Source organism: Typha angustifolia, chromosome 8 (genome assembly GCF_048772165.1).
Source record: "Typha angustifolia cultivar Huaian chromosome 8, ASM4877216v1, whole genome shotgun sequence".
Lineage (NCBI taxonomy): Eukaryota > Viridiplantae > Streptophyta > Magnoliopsida > Poales > Typhaceae > Typha > Typha angustifolia.
The window spans coordinates 13,319,068-13,346,216 of record NC_133246.1 but is presented as its reverse complement, the minus strand read 5'-3'; the positions used below and the strand labels follow the sequence as shown (position 1 = coordinate 13,346,216).

At 37.9% G+C, this 27,149-nt stretch overlaps 5 protein-coding genes, 2 non-coding genes and 1 pseudogene across 7 annotated transcripts; 6 read left to right on the top strand and 2 right to left on the bottom strand.

Moving 5' to 3' along the window:
• Window positions 1–565: 565 nt before the first annotated feature.
• Window positions 566–1,580, top strand: LOC140765264 (uncharacterized). The gene has a single exon (XM_073104247.1). The coding sequence runs from the start codon at window positions 637–639 to the stop codon at window positions 1,411–1,413; it is 777 nt and encodes a 258-aa protein (XP_072960348.1). The 5' UTR covers window positions 566–636; the 3' UTR covers window positions 1,414–1,580.
• A 1,131-nt stretch (window positions 1,581–2,711) lies between these two features.
• Window positions 2,712–2,784, top strand: TRNAE-CUC (transfer RNA glutamic acid (anticodon CUC)). The gene has a single exon. It is a non-coding gene; the product is annotated as a tRNA-Glu (tRNA).
• Window positions 2,785–2,983: 199 nt separating this feature from the next.
• On the top strand, window positions 2,984–4,808 carry LOC140766169 (tetrahydroberberine oxidase-like). Its single transcript, XM_073105630.1, has one exon. It carries the CDS (start codon window positions 3,037–3,039, stop codon window positions 4,645–4,647), a length of 1,611 nt encoding a protein of 536 aa, XP_072961731.1. The 5' UTR covers window positions 2,984–3,036; the 3' UTR covers window positions 4,648–4,808.
• A 531-nt stretch (window positions 4,809–5,339) lies between these two features.
• LOC140765046 (cannabichromenic acid synthase-like) lies at window positions 5,340–6,256 on the top strand (annotated as a pseudogene).
• A 3,357-nt stretch (window positions 6,257–9,613) lies between these two features.
• TRNAE-CUC (transfer RNA glutamic acid (anticodon CUC)) lies at window positions 9,614–9,686 on the top strand. The gene has a single exon. It is a non-coding gene; the product is annotated as a tRNA-Glu (tRNA).
• Window positions 9,687–9,890: 204 nt separating this feature from the next.
• On the top strand, window positions 9,891–13,411 carry LOC140766247 (tetrahydroberberine oxidase-like). Its single transcript, XM_073105735.1, has one exon. It carries the CDS (start codon window positions 9,939–9,941, stop codon window positions 11,565–11,567), a length of 1,629 nt encoding a protein of 542 aa, XP_072961836.1. The 5' UTR covers window positions 9,891–9,938; the 3' UTR covers window positions 11,568–13,411.
• A 735-nt stretch (window positions 13,412–14,146) lies between these two features.
• LOC140764239 (peroxidase P7-like) lies at window positions 14,147–15,715 on the bottom strand. Its single transcript, XM_073102701.1, has 3 exons — window positions 15,478–15,715; window positions 15,183–15,368; window positions 14,147–14,893 (listed from the first exon to the last, which is right to left on the bottom strand). Exons 1-3 carry the CDS (start codon window positions 15,688–15,690, stop codon window positions 14,333–14,335), a joined length of 960 nt encoding a protein of 319 aa, XP_072958802.1. The 5' UTR covers window positions 15,691–15,715; the 3' UTR covers window positions 14,147–14,332.
• Window positions 15,716–21,522: 5,807 nt separating this feature from the next.
• On the bottom strand, window positions 21,523–23,052 carry LOC140764238 (peroxidase P7-like). Its single transcript, XM_073102700.1, has 3 exons — window positions 22,803–23,052; window positions 22,498–22,683; window positions 21,523–22,213 (listed from the first exon to the last, which is right to left on the bottom strand). The coding sequence occupies exons 1-3, from the start codon at window positions 23,013–23,015 to the stop codon at window positions 21,653–21,655; spliced, it is 960 nt and encodes a 319-aa protein (XP_072958801.1). The 5' UTR covers window positions 23,016–23,052; the 3' UTR covers window positions 21,523–21,652.
• Between the last annotated feature and the right edge of the window lie 4,097 nt (window positions 23,053–27,149).

Sequence of the window (27,149 nt, the reverse complement as noted above, 5' to 3'; positions counted from 1 at the left end):
GCAACTTACTAGGAGGTAGCAAAACCTTTGAACATATTATGTACAGAAGTCTGAGGTAAGGACCAGTCTCTTAGAATATTCTTCAACAGAAAACTGCTAACTCGCCCACCGATCTGACACAGTGCTATGGAATCCCAAGTTCCTAACCCGATAAGCTAGCTATTGAGGAAGGAATGAGGATTAGTCCTCAAAAGACATTGGATCCGGATCCAGATACCTACTTAATGAAACTGATCCGAATCCAAATAGGATTAGGTGATCAATCATAAGCTAGAAATTTTATTACAACCCCCCATTACCAACCAGTCGTTTTCTTCTCAACCAACCTAGAATCTTCTAATTAATCCCAAACTCTTCCGTGCACATCAAGTATAACAACATCCTCGCATAAATTTTCTCTTCTCATCCGCGTTACTGCATGTCAAAATAAATCACAGTTCCAGAATCACGTGCCAAGTCTAACTCTTAATCCAAATTAGCACCATCGTGGATCATTCGTGCTTAGACTCTAAACCTCAGCGGCAATTGTTGCCAAATATAAATATAAAAAATAATAGCTATAAAACCCAACCAAGCTCTTATTTTTCCCCATCTATTTCTTCTTTCGGTAATTAATCTCCTAATTGTTCTTCCCCAATGGAAGACGAACCCAATCACGATTCCATTCTCACCCTCTTCGACCTCTACTGGTTCCACCGCCAAATCCTCCTCCATCCACCGCCACCGCCACCGCCACCGCCACCGCCACCGCCACCGCCACCGCCACCGCCACCACCACCACCACCACCACCACCACCACCTCCCACTCCACCACCAGACGTCGCGAATCCCGAGGAAGCCGAATCCAACGGCTCGCGAAGCCGCCACCACCGTTCTCTCAGCGACGAGGGCAACCGCTTCGGATCACTCCGGATACGGATCCCCAAACTCCAAACCATCCTCTCCGGCAAAGAGGCCCCGGCAGAGGATTCCTCCTCCGCCGCATCTTCCACCGCAGCCGGCGATGGCGACGGGGCCGGGGAGCTGCGGATGCGGCGGTGGAGGAGGAGGAGGAGGAGGGGAGGGAAGAGCAGTAGGAGCTTAACGGATCTGGAGTTCGAGGAGCTAAAAGGATTCATGGATCTAGGGTTTACCTTCTCGGACGCGGATGCTAAGGCGGATCCGAGGTTAGTGGAGATTGTGCCGGGGTTGAGGAGGAGGGAGTTGTCAGCGGAGAAGGAGGAGGACGGCGGCGAGTTGGGAGAGCCGGTGGCGAGGCCGTACTTATCGGAGGCGTGGGATGCCAGGAAGGAGGAGGAGGAAGAGAGGAGATATCTGTTGAGGAATTGGCGGATTCCGGTGGTCGGAGAGGGGCAGGATTTGAAGGAGCATTTGAGGGTTTGGGCTCACACGGTGGCCTCCACCGTCCGATAACAGCTGTTACTTCTTTTTTCACCCATGAATATTTTCTCTTTTCTTTCTAGTGTTGCCGCATAAATTTGAGCTTTAATTGTATATAACGAGATAGATCAAGTTCTATTATGTGAATTGTAAAATTCTGAAAGTAGTTACAATGGACAAGGGAGGGTTGTATCCATAAATTTGCGAAGGTGTTATTGTTTACTTGCAATTGACCTTCCAGTATAATGCCAATTGCAAGGGATTATTAGAAGGTCCTCAAATTCTTATTTCTTCCGCGTCTGCGAATGGGATTAAGTTGCTTATCTCAACGAGGATCCACTATTCTACAAGCATATCTGCTAGTGGAAAAATAAAAATGCGACCTTTCCCGATGGAAAACAACTGGGGGGTCCTTTTATATCATAACTTGTAATGTTTTCGCCATCGTTTAAGTTAAGCACGACGTAACTGTGGCACTATAACACGTCGAACGATTGGGCGCTGCCTTCGGGCCCACCACAATCACAGCACGATGGATTCCGTACGTATGCCTCGAAAACCGTGAGAGAATATATGTAGGCGTGGAAACAAGGACCGGAATTGTATCCCATTAGAGCACAGTGCCCATTGGATTGATCTCTCCCAGCAGTGGTATATTCTTTTCTTTTTGTGTGTGTGTTAACGTCCATAGACGTATGATTCTGTTTAAAGGTGATTTGTCCAATCTTTTGTGATACAATTTTTTATTACTAGATTGGCTCGATTATAAGCCGCTAAGGTTAAAAAACTAAACCCTAACTAAATGAGCGTTCCTGCACAGTAGAGGTAATAGACCAATTGATAAATGTAGTCTACATGTTGACGGTCTTCACGATCGAGAGGCAAACAACGAGGAATTGATGTTTTGATAAGATGCCATGAGCTTAAGGCCTTCAAGCACTGATAAGGCCTCCCCCTATGTATGCGAAGACACTTCAAGCATTGTGCACCACATTAGGGAAAACACTCAGGAGAAGGCTGAACCACACTAATATTGCTTCCTCTCCGAGTAGCATCAACTTGAGAGGTGATTTCGTCACATGCATGCAGGGGGAGAACTAGACATCGGAATTAGAGGGAATCAACAGGTTCAGTGACAGTAGAATTCAAGCCTAAGCCTGAGGTCAGGCGCAAACCATACATGGGCTAAGTGAAGTGGCAATTAAGGGGTAGATGCTCAACCGTTTCAGGCCCAGGTCTGTAGAGGGAACAGTTCGCATCAACTACATGCCGGGATTCGACGTCAAAGTCATAGTGGTCCACAAATAGTAAAGTGAGTTAGCATTTCAAAATCCGTTGTAGTCTAGTTGGTTAGGATACTCGGCTCTCACCCGAGAGACCCGGGTTCAAGTCCCGGCAACGGAATATGGTTTTGAACTTATTCCTAGTACCTGGCTCCATCTATCTGGACTAGTAGGAATATGCGCATGATAATTGATCACAAATAAGATTTTCTCCATAATAGAAGTTTGGTGTGATTGCCAACCTAACCTAACCACCGATTGATTATTTTAATAATGAAAATGATGTAACAAAGAATCTTCAATTCTTTGTCTCTTTACCCTTATCTCAATCTATCTCACTTGTTTTGGGAGAAGCTAAGAAAGGTAGCAGAAGATGGCAACAGTCTCCATTCTCCATTTCCTTGTTCTCCTTCTACGCCTTTCAATCTCAACATCCTCTCCACAACAAGCCCATGAGGGCTTCCTCAACTGCCTCTCAATCCATCTCCCCGGTCACAACTTATCTCAACTCATATACACACCAAACACCCCTTCCTACTCCTCCCTCTTGCTGTCCTCCATCCAAAACCTCAGGTTCACCTCCTCGGCAAACCCCCTCCTCATCATATCTCCAGAAGACGCACTTGCAATCCAAGCGTCAGTCATCTGCTGCAAAAAACACAGCTTGCTGATAAGAATTCGCAGCGGCGGGCACGACTACGAAGGCCTTTCCTACCGCTCCGACGACGGAGACGGCCGCTTCGTTATGCTTGATCTTGCGAAACTGCGGTCCGTGAACGTAGACATACGGCGGAGCACTGCATGGGTGCAGTCTGGCGCCACCATTGGTGAATTATATTACAAGATAGGTAAAAGTAGTAGGTATCATGGATTTCCAGCTGGCTCTTGCCCCACAGTCGCCATCGGCGGCCAGGTCAGCGGCGGCGGTCGCGGGAAATTGGCGAGGAAGTATGGAATGGCTGCAGACAATGTCTTGGATGCTGAGTTAGTTGATGCAAATGGGAGGTTATTGGATAGAGCATCCATGGGGGAGGAACTCTTTTGGGCAATTAGAGGAGGGGGTGGAGCAAGCTTTGGGGTTATAATCTCATGGAATCTAAGACTCGTTGGAGTTCCTCACAATGTCACTGTTGTAACCTTGCACAAGACCAATAAAAGTGAAGCTATTCAACTTGTGTACAAGTGGCAGTACATTGCTCACAAGCTGCATGAGGATTTGTACCTCAGTGTTAAAATAGAACCTAAGCAGCAGGGCAAAGAGACGGGAGCAAAGGCAGTGTTCACGGTCTTGTTCCTTGGACGGTGCAGCGAGCTGCTCTACCATATGGAGAAGTGCTTCCCAGAGCTGGGTGTGGAGAGAGAAGACTGCAGGGAGATGAGCTGGATTGAGTCTGAGGTATACTTTGCTGGCTATACAAATGGAGAGCCTATTGAGATCTTGGTGGGTAGAAGCTTGCAGCCAAAGGAATACAACAAAGGTAAATCTGACTATGTTAAGGACCCAATTCCATTGAGAGAGTGGGAAGGGATATGGGAGATGTTCTTGAAAGAAGGAGCTGGGTCTATGTATTTGAATCCTCAAGGTGGGAGGATGAGTAGGATATCTGAGTCTGAGATCCCATACCCACATAGGCAGGGCAATTTGTACAATATCCACTACTTGGTACGATGGAAGGATGTGGCATCTAAGAAGCACTTGAGCTGGATTAGAGATATGTATAGGCATATGAGTCCTTATGTTAGTAAAAATCCCAGAGCTTCTTATATTAATTTCAGGGATCTTGATTTGGGTAAGAATGAGAAGGGCAATTCTAGCTACTCAAAAGCTCAGGTTTGGGGTCGGAAGTACTTCAAGGACAACTTTAGAAGGTTAGCCATGGTGAAGTCCAAAGTGGATCCGGATGAAGTATTTTGGAATGAGCAAAGCATCCCACCATTCACTGAAAGGATTTATTTCAAGGAGTTGATGGCATACACGCACTGAATGGTAAGCATTCCCCAATATATCTGTAACATACTTTTATTTTTATCTCTTTTTTGATATTCTCAAGGGACTATGCATTATAGTGTACACCAAGTTCAAGAGAACCGGAGATTTGCTTCAAATCTTGATAGAAGGAAAGATTGCTAATATATCCTATGCAATCCTCACATATGTGAAAAAAAAATGAGGCATTTTATTTTAAAGCTATCTAGATTAGACTTGTCATAATATCATGAATAAACTAATTTTAAATAAACATTTAAAATTTATACTAAATGTATATTAATCGGTAGAGAATAGTAATAAAAGAGCATCACGTTTTTATAATACAAGATCTATATGGTTCATCTAAATTCAGATAATATCTATAAGCATATTCACGATCAATAAAAGAAAACTTACAAAGAGGGATATTTAGAGTAAACTTTATAAAGAATACAAGAATAAGAAGAGATTCTTCAAAAAATGTTATAATCTTCTTAATAGTTGAGCAAGATGATCATGCTCAAGACCTTGAGCACCAATAATGCCTCTCTATCTCATGGAAATTCAAACACAAGCTCTCTTACCCTCTTTCTCTCTCTTCTTAAAACCCAAAAGTACTAGAAGAGAAAAAACCTCTGGACATTATAAAGGAATTGGTTCGAAAAAACCTCTCTAAAAAGTTGCATGGATTCCCTGCTGGGATTTGACGGACCGTCGGCGTCGGAGGCCATACAAGCGGCGTCGGATTTGGGGCCATGTTAAAGAAGTACGGTCGCCGGCAGCAAACGTCATTGATGCGGCGATCATTGACGTGAATGGAAAGGTCCTTGAAATGGATTGATTCAATGGGGGAAAGAGCTATTCTGGGCAAATAGAGGAGGGAAAGGAGCGAGATTTGGGATTATACTTCTTTGGAAGTTCAAGCTTGTTCACTTTTTAGATACGGTCACGGTGTCCACTATCCGCAAGAGATTAAACGAGGATGCTATAGAACTTGTAAGCAAATGGAAGCAAGTAGGCATCTGACCTCCATGAAGACCTCTTCATCAAGGATTCAAAGTTGCCATACAAGCAGAGGAAGCTCTGTTCAACTCTCCCTTGGGCGATTGGACGAGCTCCTCCATTTGATGAATGAGAGCTTCCCAGAGCTGGGAATGGAGAGAAGTGACTACAAAGAGATGAGTTGGATTCAGTCTATTTTTATACTACTTTTCCTCCTATGATGAGCACAGGCCTATGGAATTCCTTCTGGATAGAGATTCCGAGCCAAAGAACTTCTCAAAGGCCAATTGGACTATGTTAGAGAACGGATTCCGAATCTTCAGGGGAAGGATTTGGTGAAGTTTTCTTGAAGAAGGGGCAGGAATTCTTATCCTGGTAAGATGAGCAACATTTCAGAGTCAGCAACGCCGTTTCCTCATAGGAACGGAAATTTGTACAACATCCAGTTTTTTGTAGAGTAGAAGGAGAATAGAACAGTGGCAGCCAACCATCGTTGAAAGGAGAAGCAGAAGGGTTTAGGTAGAATAAGAGTTAGTGAAGTTAAATTGTTAATGGTTCAGGTTGGATATATTAGCTTGGTTATTGCTTATTATTTACTAACAAATTATATATAGTATATGGTAAGCAGTCACAATCTATTGACTATTGTTATATCCGATATATTACTTATAAATGTAACTGTATCAAGAATATACAGTAATTTTACATCTTTATCAGACCAGATTTAAATTTAAATGCGGGACAGAATTAATCACTTAATCCAATCAGTTTTCATCTTTATAATCATCATGGATGTAGTAAAGTAACTACATAATAGAAAAATATTCAAATAACACGCTGTATTTTTATTATTCTTTATTAACATCTTATATTTGAAGATTTGGTAACCAGAACTTCTGGTCTTTTTCTTTTTTTTCCATAATTTCTATACAATGTCCTACTACTACTTTGGTTGACTAAATTACTCTTAAAAGATTTTAATTATTGACTCACATATATCACCCTAGCCACCCCACAAAAAATAAAAAATATCTCACTAAAGAGTAATTTTTATATATTTTAGAGACTACCTTTACTATCTAATAAAATATTTTTTAGTTGATAACTATTTAAACTTTGTTGGATTTAATTAAGTCAGATGTCATAATCTCTACTCGTTTACACCCTAAAGTTGACCTTCTCATATCATTGCATCTTGAATTTCGAGGCATCTTTCCTGCCATATATTAGAAATATTCACATATATTTCTGAAATTTTAAAGTGACCAACAATTTCTCCAACAAAAAACAAGGTTAGGTGGAGTCACTAGTCAGCCAAAGTACATCCCATGCATCCACACCGTATAACTCTGTCAACTAACACAAATATAGTTATCAAACGCATGTAACAAATAATAGAAAGAAATCAATTCCAACTAAAAAAACTTTACACGTACGGATCCACCACAACTACACCACGATGGATGTCCGTACGTATGCCTCGAAAACCGTGAGAGAATATATGTAGGCGTGGAAACAAGGACTGGAATTTTATCCGATTAGGGCACAGTGCCCATTGGATTGATCTCTCCCAGCAGTGGTATATTCTTTTATTTTTGTGTGTGTGTGTGTGTGTTAACCTACATAAACATATGTTTCTGTTTAAAGTTTAGTTCAAAGATGCAATCAAATCTAGTAGGTGATTTGTCCATTCTTTTGTGATACAATTTTCTATTACTAGATTGGCTCGATTATAAGCCGCTAAGGTTAAAAAACTAAACCCTAACTATATGAGCGTTCCTGCACAGTATAGGTAATAGATCAATTGATAAATGTATTCTACACGGTGACAGCCTTCATGATAGAGAGGCAAACAACCAGAAATTGATGTCTTGATAAGATGCCATGAGCTTAAGGCCTTCAAGCACTGATAAGGCCTCCTCTATGTATGTGAAGACACTTTGAGCTCTATGCACCACATCAGGGAAGACACTTAGGAGAAGGCCCAACCACATCTACATTGCTTCCTTTTTGAGAAGCATCAACCAGAGATATGACTTCGCCACATGCATGTAGGGGTAGAAGTAGACACGAGAGTTAGAGGGAATCAACAAGTTCAATGACAGTAGAATTCAAGCCTGAGCCCGAGGTCAGACACAAACTATACATGGCTTGAGTGATGATCGTCGGAGAGTAGTGAACGACCAAGGGTGGTGGTCGATGGTAATCGATGGCCGCATTGTAGGGTGGCTGTTGGAGATAGAAGGTGGCTAGGGTTTGAAAGGTTGGAATGTTTCTATGATATACTATTAGAAAGATAAAACGATCTAACAAATAACTAAACTCACATTTCTTCCAATGATTCTATTCAATCCTTCTTATCAAGACATGTCCACTTCTATTTATAGGTGTAAAAATTCTTAGTGAATTAGATCAACATACGGATTATTCGATTTATTTAAAATTTAAATAATAAGATAAAGCTAACTAACTAATTTAACTAAATCATCTTTTCTTATTTTTCTCAAATTAATCCTTCGTTTCTCGCAGATAGATTTCGAATTTGGAGAAGTCTTAAACGTTGTAGATATAAACGTTGACGATTTTAAATAAAATCATAACCTATTAAAACTCTAACTAAACCAAATAAGCAAATAAAATAACTAGACTCAATCCATTGAGCTTAATGTCTCCTTGATGTGATCTGATTTGACACAGTTCGCATCATATTATTATGAGTAGACACTTTGTATTTTAGGAAATTATATTTTATCACAAATTTTCAAAGGGGGAGATTGTTAGATTTTTTTTTACTAATGTAATTGGCAAATTATGTTACAAAATATAATTTTTATTTATGTACTATCTTTAGATTTTATGTATGAGTATATGCACAAGTTATGAGATGTTTGAAGTGAAAGATTGAATTTAAAGTCAAAGTATTCAAAATGGTCTTGAAATCGTTATTGAAATGCCCAAACGGTGTCATAATGGTTAAAATAATATAAAAAATACTAAAGGCACATAAACAATAACTCTGCATTCAACAGTCTGCTCAACTGTTTGAACGGACCATCACGCGTTCGAACGCATCTTCCTGAGAAGGAAGAGAATAATAGGCATTTGAGCTCATTTGGGACTTGTGAGCGTTTGAACGATCTTTGCTGATTTGACTTAGATTTTGGTCTATCTTAATTTATTTTATCTCTAACAGAATCCGTGAAGAATCTTTAAAGAGATATTTATCTTATCTCTAAGAATATAAAATGGTTTAATCTAACCCTAGAAGTGAGGATCGTCAAGTATTAATTTAGAGATCATCTTTTGGAGACCATTGAAGATCAATTCTCAGCTTTAAATGAAAAGTGCTCGATCGTTCTTATTATAATGCATCTACACTCTATCTAGAAGAACTACGTTTCGAGGATTACTGAGACCTCAAAACTGAGATGAAATAATCAACCTTAAGGGTTACTGAGGTTTGAAAACCTATTATGAGAAGTAGTATGTAAATCGATGAGCAAGATTGGTATAGATTGAATTGTGAAAATCGACGAGTGATCTGTAAGCTTTTTATTAACTGCTGATTTAAGTTTGGATCCATGGTTCTTTACTCGGTTTCAGATTTTTTCACATAAATTTTTTTGTGTTTACGATTATTTTTTTCACACTTTAATTTTTACATATTATTATTAATAGCGTGTGATAGATTTTATCTCTTATAGCATTTTATATATTTTTTAATTAGTATCGTAACATAATGAAATATTCAGGTAAATTTTAATTTTTTTTTTTTTGGGAGAGGATGGAGAGAGTTTTCACCGATTCCAACAATCCATTCACAACCTTCCCGAGACTTTCCCGAAGATGCATGATGGAATACTAAGGTCCACGAGCTGGAATAGCTTCTGTTGGCAAGGGAAAACACGTGGCCTTAGGAATAAGTGGACAATTTACCCAATTGTAGTCTTGAAACAAAAAAGTTGTTAGCATTTCAATATCCGTTGTAGTCTAGTTGGTTAGGATACTCGGCTCTCACCCGAGAGACCCGGGTTCAAGTCCCGGCAACGGAATATGTTTTTGAACTTATTCCTAGTACCTTAGTACCTGGCTCCTCTATCTGGACTAGTAGGAGTATGCACATGATAATTGATCACAAATAAGATTTTCTCCATAATAGAAGTTTGGTGTGATTGCCAACCTAACCTAATCACCGATTGATTGCCAACCTAACCTAACCACCGATTGATTATTTTAATAGTCTCTTTACCCTTATCTCAATCTATCTCACTTGGTTTGGGAGAAGCTGAGAAAGGTAGCAGAAGATGGCACCAATCTCCATTCTCCATTTCCTTGTTCTCCTTCTACGCCTTTCAATCTCAACATCCTCTCCACAACAAGCCCATGAGAGCTTCCTCAATTGCCTCTCGATCCATCTCCCCGGTCACAACTTATCTCAACTCATATACACACCAAACACCCCTTCCTACTCCTCCCTCTTGCTGTCCTCCATCCAAAACCTCAGGTTCACCTCCTCGGCAAACCCTCTCCTCATCATATCTCCAGAAGACGCACTTGCAATCCAAGCGTCAGTCATCTGCTGTAAAAAACACAGCTTGCTGATAAGAATTCGCAGCGGCGGGCATGACTACGAAGGCCTTTCCTACCGCTCCGACGACGGAGACGGCCGCTTCGTTATGCTTGATCTTGCGAAACTGCGGTCCGTGAACGTAGACATACGGCGGAGCACTGCATGGGTGCAGTCTGGCGCCACCATTGGTGAATTATATTACAAGATAGGTAAAAGTAGTAGGTATCATGGATTTCCAGCTGGCACTTGCCCTACAGTCGCCATCGGCGGCCAGATCAGCGGCGGCGGTCTCGGGAGATTGGTGAGGAAGTATGGAATGGCTGCAGACAGTGTCTTGGATGCTGAGTTAGTTGATGCAAATGGGAGGTTATTGGATAGAGCATCCATGGGAGAGGAACTCTTTTGGGCAATTAGAGGAGGGGGTGGAGCAAGCTTTGGGGTTATAATCTCATGGAATCTAGGACTCGTTGGAGTTCCTCACAATGTCACTGTTGTTACCTTGCACAAGTCCAAGAAGAATGAAGCTATTCAACTTGTGTACAAGTGGCAGTACATTGCTCACAAGCTGCATGAGGATTTGTACCTCAAAGTTGATATAGTATCTAAGCAAGGCAAAAAGAGGGGAGCCGAGGCAGTGTTCATCGCCTTGTTCCTTGGACGGTGCAGTGAGTTGCTCTACCATATGGAGAAGAGCTTCCCAGGGCTGGGTGTGGAGAGAGAAGACTGCAGGGAGATGAGCTGGATTGAGTCTGTGATATACTTTGCTGGCTATACAAATGGAGAGCCTATTGAGATCTTGGTGGATAGAAGCTTGCAGCCAAAGGAATACAACAAAGGTAAATCTGACTATGTTAAGGATCCAATTCCATTGAGAGAGTGGGAAGGGATATGGGAGATGTTCTTGAAGGAAGGAGCTGGGTCTATGTATTTGAATCCTCAAGGTGGGAGGATGAGTAAGATATCTGAGTCTGAGATCCCATACCCACATAGGCAGGGCAATTTGTACAATATCCAGTACGCGGTACGATGGAAGGAGAGTGGAGATGTGGCATCTGAGAAGCACTTGAGCTGGATTAGAGATATGTATAGGTATATGAGTCCTTATGTTAGTAAAAATCCCAGAGCTGCTTATATCAACTTCAGGGATCTTGATTTGGGCAAGAATGAGAAGGGCAATTCAAGCTACTCAAAAGCTCAAGTTTGGGGTCGGAAGTATTTCAAGGACAACTTTAGAAGGTTAGCCATGGTGAAGTCCAAAGTTGATCCAGATGAAGTTTTTTGGAATGAGCAGAGCATCCCACCACTCATTAAAAGGATTTCTTTCAAGGAGTTGATGGCATATAATGGATCAAATAAAACTTAGAATTATTGAACCAAAAGAATTTTATAATTTTCTTCTTCTATACCCATGATGCTCTCACTAAATGGTAAGCATTCGCCAATATATCTGTAACGTATTTTTACTTTTTTATTTTTATTTCTTTTTCGATATTCTCAACAGACTATGTATATTAGTGTACACCAAGTTCAAGAGAACTGGAGATTTGCTTCAAATCTAGATATAAGCAAAGATTATTAATATATCCTATGTAATCCTCACATGTTCTATGTTTTTCAACTTACATGTTAATCTCATCAGCAACCTCAAGCTTCCATCTTCCACTGCCTGCCATTGCACATCCCACCCTCATATCTGTTATCCTCTCCACTCTCACCTCCTCCTACTTCTCCCGCCTCCAATCTTCAATCCATTTGCAACTCCGACGACGCCAAAGCCCGCCACAACCTAACGCCGACCAACTACTCCCATGTCCAGGCATTAGTCATCTGCTGTAGAGAGAGGAACCACTTGAGAGTCCGGAGAGACAGCCACGACTACGAGGGCCTCTTGCTTCGATCCGACGCGGCGGCTAACGCCCGTAAGTCATCGTCGTCGATCTAGTAAATCTACGGTCGGTGGACGTCGACGTTGATTAAGGCATTGCATCGGTTCAAGCTGGTGCAACTCTTGGTGAAGTCTACTATAACATTGCAGAGGAGCAGTTGCATGGATTCCCTGCTGGGATTTGACCGATCGTCGGCGTCGGAGACCATACAAACGCCATCGGATTTGGGGCCATGTTAAGGAAGTACGATTGCCGGCGGCAAACATCATTGATGCGGCGATCATTGACGTGAATGGAAAGGTCCTTGAAAGGGATTGATTCAATGGGGGAGAGAGCTATTCTGGGCAAATAGAGGAGGGGAAGGAGCGAGATTTGGGATTATACTTCTTTGGAAGCTCAAGCTTGTTCATTTTTCAGATACGGTCACGGTGTTCACTATCCTCAAGAGATTAAACGAGGATGCTACAATGCTTGTAAGCAAATGGCAGGAAGTAGGCATCTGACCTCCATGAAGACCTCTTCATCAAAGATTTAAAGTTGCCATACAAGCAGAGGAAGCTCCGTTCAACTCTCTCTTGGGCGTTAGGACGAGCTCCTCCATTTGATGAATGAGAGCTTCCCAGAGCTGGGAATGGAGAGAAGTGACTACAAAGAGATGAGTTGGATTCAATCTATTTTTATACTACTTTCCCTCCTATTATGAGCACAAGCCTATGGAATTCCTTCTAGATAGAGCTTCCGAGTCAAAGAAGTTCTTCAAGGCCAAATTGGACTATGTTAGAGAACGGATTCCGGATCTTCAGGGAAAGGATTTGGAGAAGTTTTCTTGAAGAAGGGCAGGATTCTTATCATGGAGCCATATTGGGGAAGATGAGCAGCATTTCAGAGTCAGCAACACCGTTTCCTCATAGGAACAGGAAGTTGTACAACATCCAGTACTTTGTAGAGTGGTAGGAGAATGGAACAGTGGCAGCCAACCATCATCGTCGTAAGTAGGGTTTTTTTTGATGGTCTAGGCTTCTAATGAAGACGGTGTAGGGAGAAACAAAAGGGTTTAGGTAGAATAACAGTTAGTGAAGTTAAATTGTTAATAGTTCCGGTTGGATATATTAGCTTGGGTTATTGCTTATTATTTACTAACTAATTATATATAATATATGGTAAGAGGAGCTCAACCAGCTTGTTTATGTAGGCGCCAACTCCTAGTTATTTCTTTTTTTCTTTCAGTATGCCAGTCTGCAAGCAAGGAGCGCCATGAGCAAAGTGAGAGAAAGAAGTGGGCTTCGGTGATGTCAGGAATTTGCAACTATTTGTATCTATTTAGTGATCAATTCGCTAGTTTCTTTGATCCCACTCGGTATTCTTTTTCCATTTGCTTTCAATAGTTCGATCTATTCAAAAAAATTATTGGCTCATGAATATGGTTTTGATCCCTCCGGTCGAACCAATTTTCTCCTTTATAATCATCATGGATGTAGCAAAGTAATTAAATAATAGTAAAATATTCAAGTAGCATCCTATATTTTTATTATTATTTATTAACATCTTATATTTGAAGATTTGGTAAACTAGAACTTTCATTTCTTTTCCTATCTACTATTACTTTGGTTGACTAAATTACCCTTAAAATATTAAAAATATTGACCCACTTTTTTTACTGACATATTTCACCCTAGCCACCCCACAAAATAAAAAATATCTCACTAAAGAGTAATTTTTATATATTTTAGAAGCTACGTTTAGTATCTAATAATTTGTTTTTTAGTTGATAACTATTTTAAACGTTGTTGGATCTACTTAAGTCAGATGTCATAATCTCTACTCATTTACACCCTAAAGTTACCTTCTCATATCGTTATCTTATCTTGAATTTCGAGGCTTCTTTCCTACCACATATTAGAAATATTCACATATATTTCTGAAATTCTAAAGTGACCAATAATTTATCCAAACAAAAATCAAGGTTAGGTGGAGTCACTAGTCAACCAAAGTACATCCCGTGCATCCACACTACATAACACTGTCAACTAACACAAGTATAGTTATCAAACGCATGTAACAAATAATAGAAAGAATTCAATTCCAACTAAAAAACATTACACGTACGGATCCTTTCCTCTGCTTCAAATACAACACCAATTTAAATTCCAAAAAAATATCAAACATATTAACACAAATTGAGGGACATCACGAATTTCAAAGGTTTATTTCCTGTTACCATGCGCAATGGGAGTGGCTTTGATCAGTATCGTGATGAAAATTTCACACTCCTGCAGTTCGATCTTCTCGTTCCACTCCATCCTGTTGATGGACTAAGGTTTCCCACCTTAATCATGGCATTGGCAAAGTCATTGGCAAAGGCTGCAGGATTTCTACTGTACAAGCGCACAAGCCAATCCGTAGGCCCGTTGTTGAACAGCTCCTGGTCAGAGTGGAGTAGCCCCTTTCGCTTGACGAGGTTCTTGTAGTAGGCGTTGTCGAAGCGGTTGGGGCTCGTCGCGTCTAGCGGAGCTAGATTGAAGTTTGGGCCGGCACCCATAGGGCAAGTTTGTTGACGAAGAAAGGCGTAGTTTCGGTCGATGTTGGCGTCGTTGTAGATGCGGTTTCTGAAGATGCCGCACGTTGCTTGGCCAATGGTGTGTGCGCCAGAGAGAGCAGTCAGGTCCCGGGCATCAAGGCCTTTGTCGTTGAAGGCTTTGATTAGACCTCCGATGTTGGAGTCGGGGCCAGGGAGGTCCACGTTTAGGCTTGCCGACGTTGAGTCTGTGCGGCCTAATGGTACTGACCAACTTGGTCCTCCAAGCTGCAGCAGTTGATAACAATATATATTAGTTAAGTGTGCAACTCACAGCTGTGATCCTTACTATCTGTCTGCTATAAAACTTAATTTAGTTTTATAAATTACTAGATAATAATTTATTTGGATAAATTTCAAAATATGATGCCCTACCCTCTATAAAAGATAAAAGCCCTTGTATATCTACCTCTGAGTAGGAGACTTATAGTAGACTTTTGCCCTAGTAATTAAAGAAGAGATTTATACATAGTGATCGACCCAAGAAGTATTATTATGAAGTAATTCATTCACTAACCAAGCGCACGCTGTCGCGGGCAGCAAGGGCGAGAATGTCGGCGCATGAAACTTGTCCTCTGCAAGCTGCTTCCACCCGCGATTTGATGGCGTCGATGACTTCATAGCCACGGACCGAAAGGTTCGGAGGTGCTCTCTTTTCACTGACCACCGGTCCATCGTCAAGAAGAAGAGAGGCATCACAACCCTAAAGTAATGAACAATATATATATATATATATGTGATTAGTATGTACTTAACAAAACATATATATAAGATCAAGTATTCTAGAGGAGCTAAAGATGATGTTAAATTACATTTACAAAGCAGTCGTGGAAGAAGAGGCGAAGAATGGCGGCAGCCATGGATGGATTCCTAGAAGTAATTTGAGACATGACAGATCCCACGATGCTTTCTAAGTTTGGGCAGCTGTTAGAGTAGAAGTTAGGAGACAACTGCCCATGAGCAGTGCAAGAGAGAAGAGAGAGGAGTACTGCAATAGTGAAGAAGCTTTTAGAGAAGAAGGCCATGGCTAGCTAGCTAGGAAGGCTTGGAGATTAATTGTTGGATGATGGAAGAGGCTTGCTCTGCCTTTCGTATATATAGTGATAAATATTTCTAAGATATGGAAATGAAACATGTGATGATATTATCAATAGCCATGTAGTTATACCAAGTCTTTCTTTTGACTTCTTTGTTTTAATAAAGAAATATATTATTATTGGTCGACCAAGGACTGAGAGATAAGATTGTAGGAAATTACGATGAAAGGAAGGTTTCATAGAGAATGAAAAAAAAGGGGGAAGGATAAATATTCAAAGGGGAAAAGAGAAATTAATTCATACGAACGTTAAGCTTTTCTTAATTAAACAAAAAGGAGATTATAATTATATCATTTGTACTTTATACTTAAGTAGCGATCACCCCTTCATATTTTAAGAATAAAGTAGTCTCTTTGTCATTATTCTCTCTCTCTCTCTCTCTCTCTCTCTCTCTTATGTGATCTATGAATCAAAATAAATTTCTTATTTCATTAAGTCAATTTATATCTCTTCATAATGTCAAGGACTTTTATGAAATATTGAATGAATACATAAAGGTTGTGAAGATTTAGAAATAAAATATTGTCTCAAAAAATTCGCTAGTATACATATATATATATATATATATATGGAATTAATCATTGCTCTACGACAACAACTATGAACCTTTAACTTTATTGAAATTATTAGGGAAGAACGATTGACATGCATGGAATGTGTCAAACTTATGGTAGCAAAATCTTTTGGTCCATTTAGGGAACTATTTATTAACTAATAGCTCAACCGTTTGTGCTAGTTTATCACATTTTAAATATATATTATCACCAAATTTGGTGATCTAACTAAGATTCAATGCATCTCTCATTTCTATTGATATTTTTATGCTCTCCTTTTCTTCTTTTTAAAATGATCTTATTTTATTTGTTTTGAAGTTTGAAACTACTAAGAGCTCAATTATAATGGCTTGCCGACTTCAATTCTAGTGGCTCTTAATTCAATTGTTTGGCTTAATAAATTCTATTACTTAGATAAATTGACTTAGCCCACCATTCTCGCATTTTAAAGTGAAAAAAGGAAATAAGATAATAACAATAAGTTATCTTCCTATATTATATATCAACCTTTATAAAAGCAAAATAACTTTTTTTCCTTTAGGTAACCATAGTGCATGTAAGGTAAATTTGTTGCCTAATTAATTCTAAGATAAATAATAAATTTAGAAAATTTTATAAATCACACTCCATATTTTATTTATTTTATAATTTACTTATTGTGTTTGAGAATTTTATAATTTAATTATTTGTTTTATTTAATATCTTGGGTTAAGATGAAAGTACTAACAAAAAAAAAAAATTTCGTTACAATATACTAATTTTATAAAGAAGAAGAAGAGGAGAAGGAGTAAGAGCGGAAAGACAAAGAAAAAGCGGCGGTAGTGGCGAAAAATGAAGGAAGATGATGAAAGAGTATAAAGATGAGGATATTTTAATAATTTATTTAATATCAGTTAGTTAAAATAATATTATGATGTTGAAAAATACTATAGAGAAAAAAGAATGCGAAATTCTTAAGTGAATCACAAAATAGATTAAATTCAATAAAATTACCTAGAATCTAATTAATCAAACCAAAAACATTTTTTAAGTCATATATATTATAATGAATGCCAATTAACTTAATTATAGATTCAAATACATTTAAATAAAAATTTTAAGTTAATATAAAATTAAAATGGAAATAATATTTTAATATAAAATTAGTGTATCCTAGATATATTAATTTTTGCTTATTTCAAAAGCAAAAGGATATCATCAGCTATGATTGTTTACGAGGCATTAAAAATAAAATATAAGATTGCATGATAAATACCAAAATGCACGCTATATTTGATAAAATATTACGCACATTATTAGACTTCCAATAATGGAGGAGACTTGCGTATAAACTTGACTTCTCATCTCGTTATCTTAGTTTTTTTTATAATAATAATAATAATAACGTTATCTTAGTTGTTAGGAGGCATCTTTCCTACCGTAAAATTTAAAGTCAAAGTCAAATTTTCCAACAAAAGAGTCAAGGATAGATGGAGTAAGGCAAAGTACATCCCATGCATGCATCCACAAGAGATGACTCTGTCTGTCGGTCAACTAACGAAAAAATATAGTTATAGAGAGAATAATATAGAGGAAATTAAGTCTATTGTAGATCATACCTGTGTTGTTCATATTTAATATTGGGTTGATCTCCTTCTTTACCATCTGCGACTCATAATCAAACAAGCAAATTATGGATGGTTCAAGAGTGCAAAGAGGGGCCAGCCTATATATATAATAGTCGTAAGATTATTGAGTTGAAAAATCTGAATGTGGCCATAATAATGATCAAGCGAGAATACTTTAGACATAATATGCTCTAATATAATTATTATTTAAATCATGATGGTTTTATATCCTAAGTAACATAGTCTTTATATCCTAAGTCATTGATTTATACTTGGAAGTTGTCGTTGAAGGAAAGTAATGTCTTCTGCATGTTATCACCTCCTTGAAATAAATCATTTGAGTGTGGTGGAGTGCTCACGTACCGACTATGGTAGAGTTGATAGGTATATATATCCTTCCCTACAACTAAGGAGACTGTAGGATTAAAATTCTAACATCAAATAATTATTATGGAGGAAATTATTTTGATGCAAATCGGATCAGATCGGATCACATCAAAAGGAGATTAGGCTCAATTGATTAAGTCTAATTATCTTATTTGGTTATTTAGTTTAGTTAAAGTCTTAATAGGTTAGGATTTTATTTAATTAGCTAAATCCAACTCTGCGTAGTTTCGGAAAAATATTCATAAAATATTCTACACATATCCAAATAATATCAACCAAGTTGGATAAGGTTGCCAATCTCCAGATCTACAACTTTGATATTCATGACTTTTCTATATTCGAGATCTATCTACTTTAATTCATCGAAGGGTTAATCCGAGAAGATAAGGAAGACTAGTTTAGTTGGTTTATTAGGGTTTTAATTTAGTGTTGATTTGTTAGGATTTGTTTGGAGTTGTTTAACTTAGTAAGGAGTTCTTAGGGTGAGCCTCTCTATATATATGGAGGAAACCATAATTGAGATCGTATCTTGGCTTTAGCTTTATCTCCTTCTCTACTTGACTCTAGCAATTGGCGCCCTTTTCCATCTCCCTTCTTCCATCGCCCAAGTCCTTAGTTGGCCTCTTACAGCTTCTAACCTCCATCTTCTACAGCAACTCTACCTCTTTACATTAAGAACTAAACCTAGTATCCATTTAGCCATTGGAGGGGTATCAAGCTAAAATCTAAGTTTCAGAACCGTTGTGGATCGGATTAGGCCGGTTCGTAACATATTTATTGGTTGGTGATGACTTAGCTCAACGGTTTAGCTCGATTGATGGTTCAGCGGTGTAATTAGCTTGAAGGAGCAACTCGATAGACAACTTAGAGTAATATCTCAACGGTATTTAATTCGGAGTAATAATTCGGTGACACACACAGCTTGAAGCGTAGACTAGGTGGCTTAGTATATTGACTAAAGTTTGATGAAAGTTTAGTACCTCTGTATCAAAAATGAGTTGGTTCTTTGTGCAGCTTATATCAAACCCTCGGAGCTCTTGAATAAAAGAAAAAAGTATAGTGGAGTGCTATGCTATAACTAATTTGAATTTCACATTGGGTTAGCTAACCTTTTATAGTTGTCTTAGTACTTCCGAACCCAGATCCTCAGCCTTTGAGTAGCTTGATTTGCCCTCCTCATTCTTGCCCAATTCGAGATCCCAGTAGTTTATACAAGCAGCTCACATAAGGACTCATATATACATGCCACTAATCCAACTCAAGTGCTTCTCAGATGCCAAATCTCCATTCTCCTCGCACGTTACCAAGTATTGGATCATGTATAATTTGCCCTTACCTATGTGGGTATGGGATCTCTAACATCAGATATAACAAAGGAGGCCTCAATGAAAAATGTGTTAAATAAATTAGAGAAAAAAAATTATGATAAAAAACATTAAGAATTGATTCTACTTATAAGAAGAAGCCATTTCAATTTTAATACAAGAAGCGAATTCTACCGACCAAGCACTTGAATATCTTTAACAAGTTGCTTACAGATTTATAAAATTTGGATGAGAAAATACAAAAAGAAAACATGGCATTGGTGTTATTATTTGTGATAGCGATCAACAAGAAAAACCCATAAAAATAAAAGACAAAGATAAAATAATCCGAGCAGACAAGATAATAAGATTTATATGGTTCAGCTCTAGGCTACATTCATCGGGCATGCAACTGTTTTCTTTTTAGTATAATGTAGGACAAAATCGCACAAGAGATATCTACTCAAAATACATCGAGTATAAATCTTGCTCAAAACCTATACCAGAACTCATATTCTACCCTCTTTAAATCCCCAAACCAGTAAATAAGAAAACCCAATAAAAATAAAATCATATTGTTTTGTCACTTCTGAGCATAGTTTGTAGAATTATTATGCATTACCTAGCTGCCACACTACTTTCTCATGAAAGAACCCACCTTTTACGAGTGTGAAGTAGATTTTTTTGCCTGATCTTGTATTGTGGTCGGTGATTAGAAAGTAATTTTTCTTACTTATGGATTATTGTAGTTTATGGATTGTTGAATTGTTTAGATAATTTCGGAATAAGAATAGAGTGTTCAAATCGCTTAGAGAATTTCAAAGTTAGCAATGCTATTTCCACATAGGAACGGGAATTTGTGCAACATCCAGTATTTATAGAGTGAAAGGAGAATAGAATACTAGCGGCCAACCACCGTAGTAAGTAGGGTTTTGTGAAGGCTTCTAATGAAGAGAGCGTAGGAAGAAACAGATGGGTTATGTGGATGGTAAAAGTTAGTGAACTTGTTACATGTTCAAGTTTGATATATTACTAAGAAATATTATATACTTATATATAATATATGGTAAATAATCACTATCTGTTATCATATCACACAAATTACTTATAACTATATCAAAAATAGGTGGTAATTTAATTTACACTTTTATCAGGTGCGATTTTGATGTCACCCGGATAATTTCGCCTCTATAATCATCATAGATGTAGCAAAGTAATTGAATAATAAAAAAATGTTCAACTAACACACTACATTTTTTATTATTTTATTAACATCTCATAGTTGAAGATTTGCTAAATAGACTCTACTTTTTTTTTCTAATAATTTCTATATAATGTTCTACCTACTTTTACTTTGGTTGATTATTATTAACTTTGATTCTGATTTAGTGTAAATTAAATTACTAAATTACTCTTTAAAATTTTAAAATATTGACCCACCTTTTTAAAGACATATTTCACCACGAAATAAAAAATATCTTTGTTAAATCTAACCACCAAATCCTATCCCACTAAAGAGTAATATTTATATATTTTCAAAGCTACTTTAGTGTTCTTGTAAAATATCTTTCAGTTGATACCCTTCTATTTAGATTTTGTTGGGTTTAATTAACTCAGATGTCATAATCCCGACTCATTTACATTATAAAATTGACCTTCTCATACCGTTATATATCTTGGATATCACCATCTACCTTAATCATTGTTAAGAGGCATCTTTCCTACCATATATTAGAGATCTTCACATATATTTCTGAAATCTTAAAAGTGACAAACGATTTCTCCAACAAAAATCAACGCTAGATTTAGTCAATTAAAGTACATCCCATGCATCCACACCACATCACTCTGTCAGCTAACACAAACATAGTCATCAAATGCATGTAACAAATAATAGAAAGAATTCAATTCCAACTTAAAAACTCTACAACACCATTTTAAATTCCAAAAAATATCAAACAAATTAACACAAATTGAGGGACATCACAAATTTCAAAGGTTTATTCCCTAGTAACATGTGCGATGGAAGTGGCTTCCATCAGTATCGTGATGAAAAATTCACACTCCTGCAGTTCGATCTTCTTATTCCACTCCATCCAGTTGATGGACTAAGGTTTCCCACCTTAACCATGGCATTGGCAAAGTCATTGGCAAAGGCTACAGGATTGCTACTATACAAACGCACAAGCCAATCCGTGGGCCCGTTGTTGAACAACTCCTGGTCGGAGTGGAGCAGCCCCTTCCGATCGACGAGGTTCTTGTAGTAGGCGTTGTCAAAACGGGTGGGGCTCGACGCGTCTAGCGGAGCTAGATTGAAGTTTGGGCCGGCACCCATAGGGCAGGTTTGCCGGCGAAGAAAGGCATAGTTCGGGTCAATATTGGCGTCGTTGTAAATGCGGTTTCTGAAGATGTCGCACGTCGCTTGTCCAATGGTGTGCGCACCAGAGAGAGCAGTCAGGTCCCGGGCATCAAGGCCTTTGTCGGCGAAGGCTTTGATTAGACCTCCGATGTTGGAGTCGGGGCCGGGGAGGTCCACGTTTAGGCTTGCCGACGTTGAGTCTGTGCGGCCTAATGGTACTGACCAACTTGGTCCTCCAAGCTGCAGCAGTTGATAACAATATATATGTTAGTTAAGTGTGCAACTCATAGCTGTGATACTTCCGCCATAAAACTTAATATAGTTTTAAAAATTACTAGCTAAAAATTTATTTGGATAAATTTTGAAATATGATGCCCTGCCCTCTATAAAAAAAACCTCTGAGTAAGAGTTCTTATGGTTATCTTATGAGACTCATAATAGACTTTTGCCCTAGTAATTAAGAAGAGATTTATACATAATGGTCAACCCAAGAAGTATTATTATGAAGTAATTCATTCACTAACCAAGCTAACGCTGTCGCGAGCGGCAAGGGCGAGAATGTCGGCGCAGGAAACCTGTCCTCTGCAAGCTGCTTCTACTCGCAATTTGATGGCGTCGATGACTTCGTAGCCACGGACCGAAAGGTTCGGAGGCGCTCTCTTCTCACTGACCACCGGACCATCGTCGAGAAGAAGAGAGGCATCACAACCCTAAAGTAATGAACAAAAAAGACTGTGATCAATATTTACCTAACAAAACACACACACACACACACACACATATATAGAAGACTAAGTATTTAGAGGAGCTAAAGATGATGCTAAATTACATTTACAAAGCAGTCATGGAAGAAGAGGCGAAGAATGGCAGCAGCCATGGATGGATCCGAAGAAGCAATTTGAGACATGACAGATGCCACGATGCTTTCTAAATTTGGGCAGCTGTTAGAGTAGAAGTTAGGAGACAACTGCCCGTGAGCAGTGCAAGAGAGAAGAGAGAGGAGTAGTGCAATGGTGAAGAAGCTTTTGGAGAAGAAGGCCATGGCTAGCTAGCTAAGAAGGCTTAGAGATTAATTGATGGATGATGGAAGAGACTTGCTCTGCCTATTCTATATATAGTGGCAAATGTTTCTAAGATATCTAAATGAAACATGTGTTCATATTATCAATACCCGTGTAGTTATACCAAGTCTTTCTTTTGACTTCTTTGTTTTAATAAAAATATCTCATTAATGGTCGATCGTGGATAGGGAAACTCGCTTGTAAGAAATAACGAGGAAAACAAGGCTTGATAGAGAATTAATTAAAAAAGATGAAGGAGAAGATTTCAAAGGGGAAAAGACGATGTCGTTGTAGCAATTAACTACGTGCATTAAGCTTTGCTTAATTATAATTTTCAGTCTTGTTTGGTCTAATCTTTACTTACTCTTTATTCGTCAATTTTTAAGAACAAATTAGTTTTTTTTTTCTCTTCTCTCTTTTAGGTTGTCCATAGATCAAAATAAACTTCCTGTTTCATTAAGCCAACCTTTTTTCTATCTCTTCTGGACATTTGCGCACTTGCATTACAGAAATTATAAGGGAAGAACGTTGACATGGAATGTGTCAAACTTGTGATAACATTGTCGTTGATTGATTTATGAAACAATTTATTGACCAACAGCTCAACCTTTTGGTCTAGTTGATGATATTATAATTTATATCATCACCAAATCTGGTGCATTATTAGGACAGTCTAACTAAGAAATATATCCGTCACTTTTATCGACATTTTTAGCTCTCCTTTTCTTCTTACCAATTTTCAAATGATCTTATTTTATTTGTCAAACGGTCACAATCTAATATTGCTTTAGATGTTCAATGTTTCTAACTCCTTGAGCTCAAATATGATGACTTGCCGACTTCAATTCTTGTGACTCCGAGTTGAGTAGCTTGGTTAATTAGTTCCACCACTTAGATGAATTGACTTGGTCGACCGTTGTAGCATGTATAAGTGAAAGAAAAGGAAACAAGGACGATAAGTTATCCTCCCTATGTTATATCTAACTAAATAAAATTAAAATAATTATGCTGCAGCTAATTTTTAAAATACAATATTATTTTTCTTAGTAGTTTTTGGTTTTATGTATGAATTTTACTAATTGTCAGGAAGAATACACGCATACTTCTACAATCGTTGGTTCCCAATTTTTTTGTATCTCTTTCAACCACTTAGTTTATGCACCAATAATCTATATCAACTCATTTCCATAATCATATATAAACAACCAGTGACATAAAGGGATTTGAGACTCCTTTAGAAACCCACGCTAATTTGAGCCCCTTCACTACCCCAATAAATGATAATGATAATCTTCATGACAATAGAATTAGTTGAAAGAAAGATTACAATTTAACTGGTTAAATTTATAAATCTTTTTCTTCAATCAATGACCCTTTGGTTTTGTTTTTATGCTTACATAGGAAGCTGGAATCATAAGAAACATGTCAGCCAACTTTATATGCAAAACTTTGAATTAGTAGACATCTTTAAGATATGCCTTCGAATAAATACCACATTGTTAGTGGTGCAGAATTTATTAGCTTTTTTAGGCACTATCGTATTTTTTGAAGTTAATGCTCTACTTTATTATAAGGACGGAAGATCTATAAATAAAGATTGAATGTAAGAATAAGTAAAAAAAATAATAGATATGATAGTTTATGTCAAATAAAACTATTTTCTTGAGCATAACATAAAATGTTCTTTAGGTAAGATTTGATATAATAGAGGAAGATGGAGATTGGATGATAACCACCTAGTGGTATATGTACAGTATTAATGATAATAAAAATAAGACATAATTCTACTTAGACAATCTTACTTATAGTCTATTTCTTCTTCTTCTTCTTTTTTTCTTTTGATAATAAAACTTAGGCAATTTACGTAAGGGTCATGCTATATCGTGGTACCATGGTATCAAAATATAAGATGGGTCATGCTATATCGTGGTACCATGGTATCAAAATACAAGATTCGTACCACAGGATCGGAATAGGCCCCTTGCCAAGTACTTTCATATCATGTATGTATACCCATATTTGCAAGCTAATGAACTACCTAGTCCACTTTTCGATTAGTATGCTATATAGAATGTTCAAGGATACAAGACAAAAAAACAAAAAAAAATTACATTCTTCAATCAGCGTTAAAAGTGTCCATGGAGCTAACATATTTCCGTTGAGAATGTTGACTAATATAAGTGAGTATGTTTCCACATCCACACGAGAGATATTGAGGCTCCTAATAGTATGAAGACCTTCTTTGAGAGTATTCTCTTCTGTAGCGAGAAGTGACTGGAATTTACCGTAGCGATTGTCGGCCATAATCAGGGAGCATGATGAGGAAAACAAGATGAAGTCTCCCTCGCCAAGCTCATTAGGGCCTGAATACGAACCGTCAATGTTAAGCTTGAGATGTTCTGTCGTGGGGTGACAACCTATTGGAAGGGTGGCCGAGAGTGATTCTTTTTCGAAGACTAAGGGCGAGAATAGAATCATATTCATAGGCGAGCGCTAATGCCCTCTCCCATATAATGTTAGGGAGTTCTCTTACATTATTAAAACCAGTATTATATTTGGACCATTTCAAGTAGTTTAGGCCTTAAGGGATCTACGTGTACTAAATAAATAAAAAGTTCAAAAAAGGTGTATAAGAAAATAAGCAATAATTTAGGAGTCTAACTGAATTATCCAAAAAATAAAATATAGTGAAATTTATCAAAAATACTATACATTTGGATTTTACTATTATTGACATTTTATTATACGGATATTTATTCTTGAACGCACTACATTTTGCTTAAAATTTCTTAAAAACATTTCGAGCTAATATTAGTCTTAAACAGGTAACGACATATATAATATTTTATTACTTATAAAAAATAAAAAATAGAAAACCTAAAATACCTCTTATTTGACTTCAAAATATGGATATTTATTTATTTATTTATTTTAATCTTAAAAATTTATTTAAGGTTATTAAGTTCATTTTATAGTTACAGTAGTTTTGAGGATTTTTAAGTGAAATACAGTCTATAGACGTTGAATGATAAATCTATACGATGGATTGTGAATAATAATAGAAATAAAATATAACATAATTTTAATAAATTATCCTAAAATATATGGTGTTTTAATTTTGTCTTCACAGTGGTTTTGGTGATTAAAGACCCATACAGCTAACTCGTATAACTTTCGCTTGGGGTGTAAACCAGCCTGTGGGCTCAGTTCGGCTCGGTTCGAGAGTTCTTTTTTTATGGCTCAAGTTTAGCTCAAGTTCGATTTTAACTGGAAAAATTCATTCAAGCTTATCTCGGGCCTAACTCTATGAGTCTTAAGCTCGACTCGATAGCTCGAGGGCTAAATGGGTGAAGAGAATTTCAGAGCGTAATTACCTCTTACTGTTCATAGCTGGGTGACTGATCCTATGATTCTTAATGGTTTGGTTGGTCCATTCCGACCACCAGCGGGAAAGATATTCACATACTTGGAGCCACAAGAAACCCCATAAAGCACATTGTGGACACCTTAGCAATAGGTTGGAGGATAGCATACTTCAGTGTGGCTAAAATGGATTCTCCTTCACCTCATTGCCCCTCTTTCCTGACGGATAGCATAGACTTCTCCATGACTCAATTATGGTAATCAGAACCCCAAAGCCAAACAATAAAATTTCATCAGTTGCATTGTGACTTGCTCCAACAAGGTCATCGGAGATAAGCAGAAAATTGGGAAGTAAGACTACCAAAAAATAAGGAAAAAATTAGTTCTCTAAATCCAAGCCCCTGAAAATCCAAAGAAGAGCATATATATATATATATATATATATATATCTCACGGCGGAGGAAGACACCACTAATTCTGCCGTCATCGACCAAGATCGCCGCGATGACGAGGGGTTGCCATTGGAAGAGATCCCAATCTTGGCAGGGGAGGTGATGGCATAGGTTTCCAAGGAAGAGGAGGAAGGAGCAAATGGGTTTTGAGGAAGGGGAGCAGAGGAGGTGATGGACTGGGTTTCACCGATTTGGATTTCGGTGATGAAACTATGGGAAAGAGGATTGCCCGATAGAAACTTTGGGGGAATTAAGGGTTTTTTTTTTTAATATTCATACAAATCATATTAACCTTTAGAT

Bases quoted from the DNA above. Each gene is read 5' to 3' on its own strand.
- LOC140765264 (XM_073104247.1), top strand. From the start codon at position 637: ATGGAAGACGAACCCAATCACGATTCCATTCTCACCCTCTTCGACCTC.
- LOC140766169 (XM_073105630.1), top strand. From the start codon at position 3,037: ATGGCAACAGTCTCCATTCTCCATTTCCTTGTTCTCCTTCTACGCCTT.
- LOC140766247 (XM_073105735.1), top strand. From the start codon at position 9,939: ATGGCACCAATCTCCATTCTCCATTTCCTTGTTCTCCTTCTACGCCTT.
- LOC140764239 (XM_073102701.1), bottom strand. From the start codon at position 15,690: ATGGCCTTCTTCTCTAAAAGCTTCTTCACTATTGCAGTACTCCTCTCT. The intron at 15,369-15,477 runs GTAATTTAACAT...TCATTACTTTAG, and splicing joins TCCACGACTGCTTTGTAAAT to GGTTGTGATGCCTCTCTTCT. The intron at 14,894-15,182 runs GTTAGTGAATGA...CAACTGCTGCAG, and splicing joins CCCGCGACAGCGTGCGCTTG to CTTGGAGGACCAAGTTGGTC.
- LOC140764238 (XM_073102700.1), bottom strand. From the start codon at position 23,015: ATGGCCTTCTTCTCCAAAAGCTTCTTCACCATTGCACTACTCCTCTCT. The intron at 22,684-22,802 runs GTAATTTAGCAT...TCATTACTTTAG, and splicing joins TCCATGACTGCTTTGTAAAT to GGTTGTGATGCCTCTCTTCT. The intron at 22,214-22,497 runs GTTAGTGAATGA...CAACTGCTGCAG, and splicing joins CTCGCGACAGCGTTAGCTTG to CTTGGAGGACCAAGTTGGTC.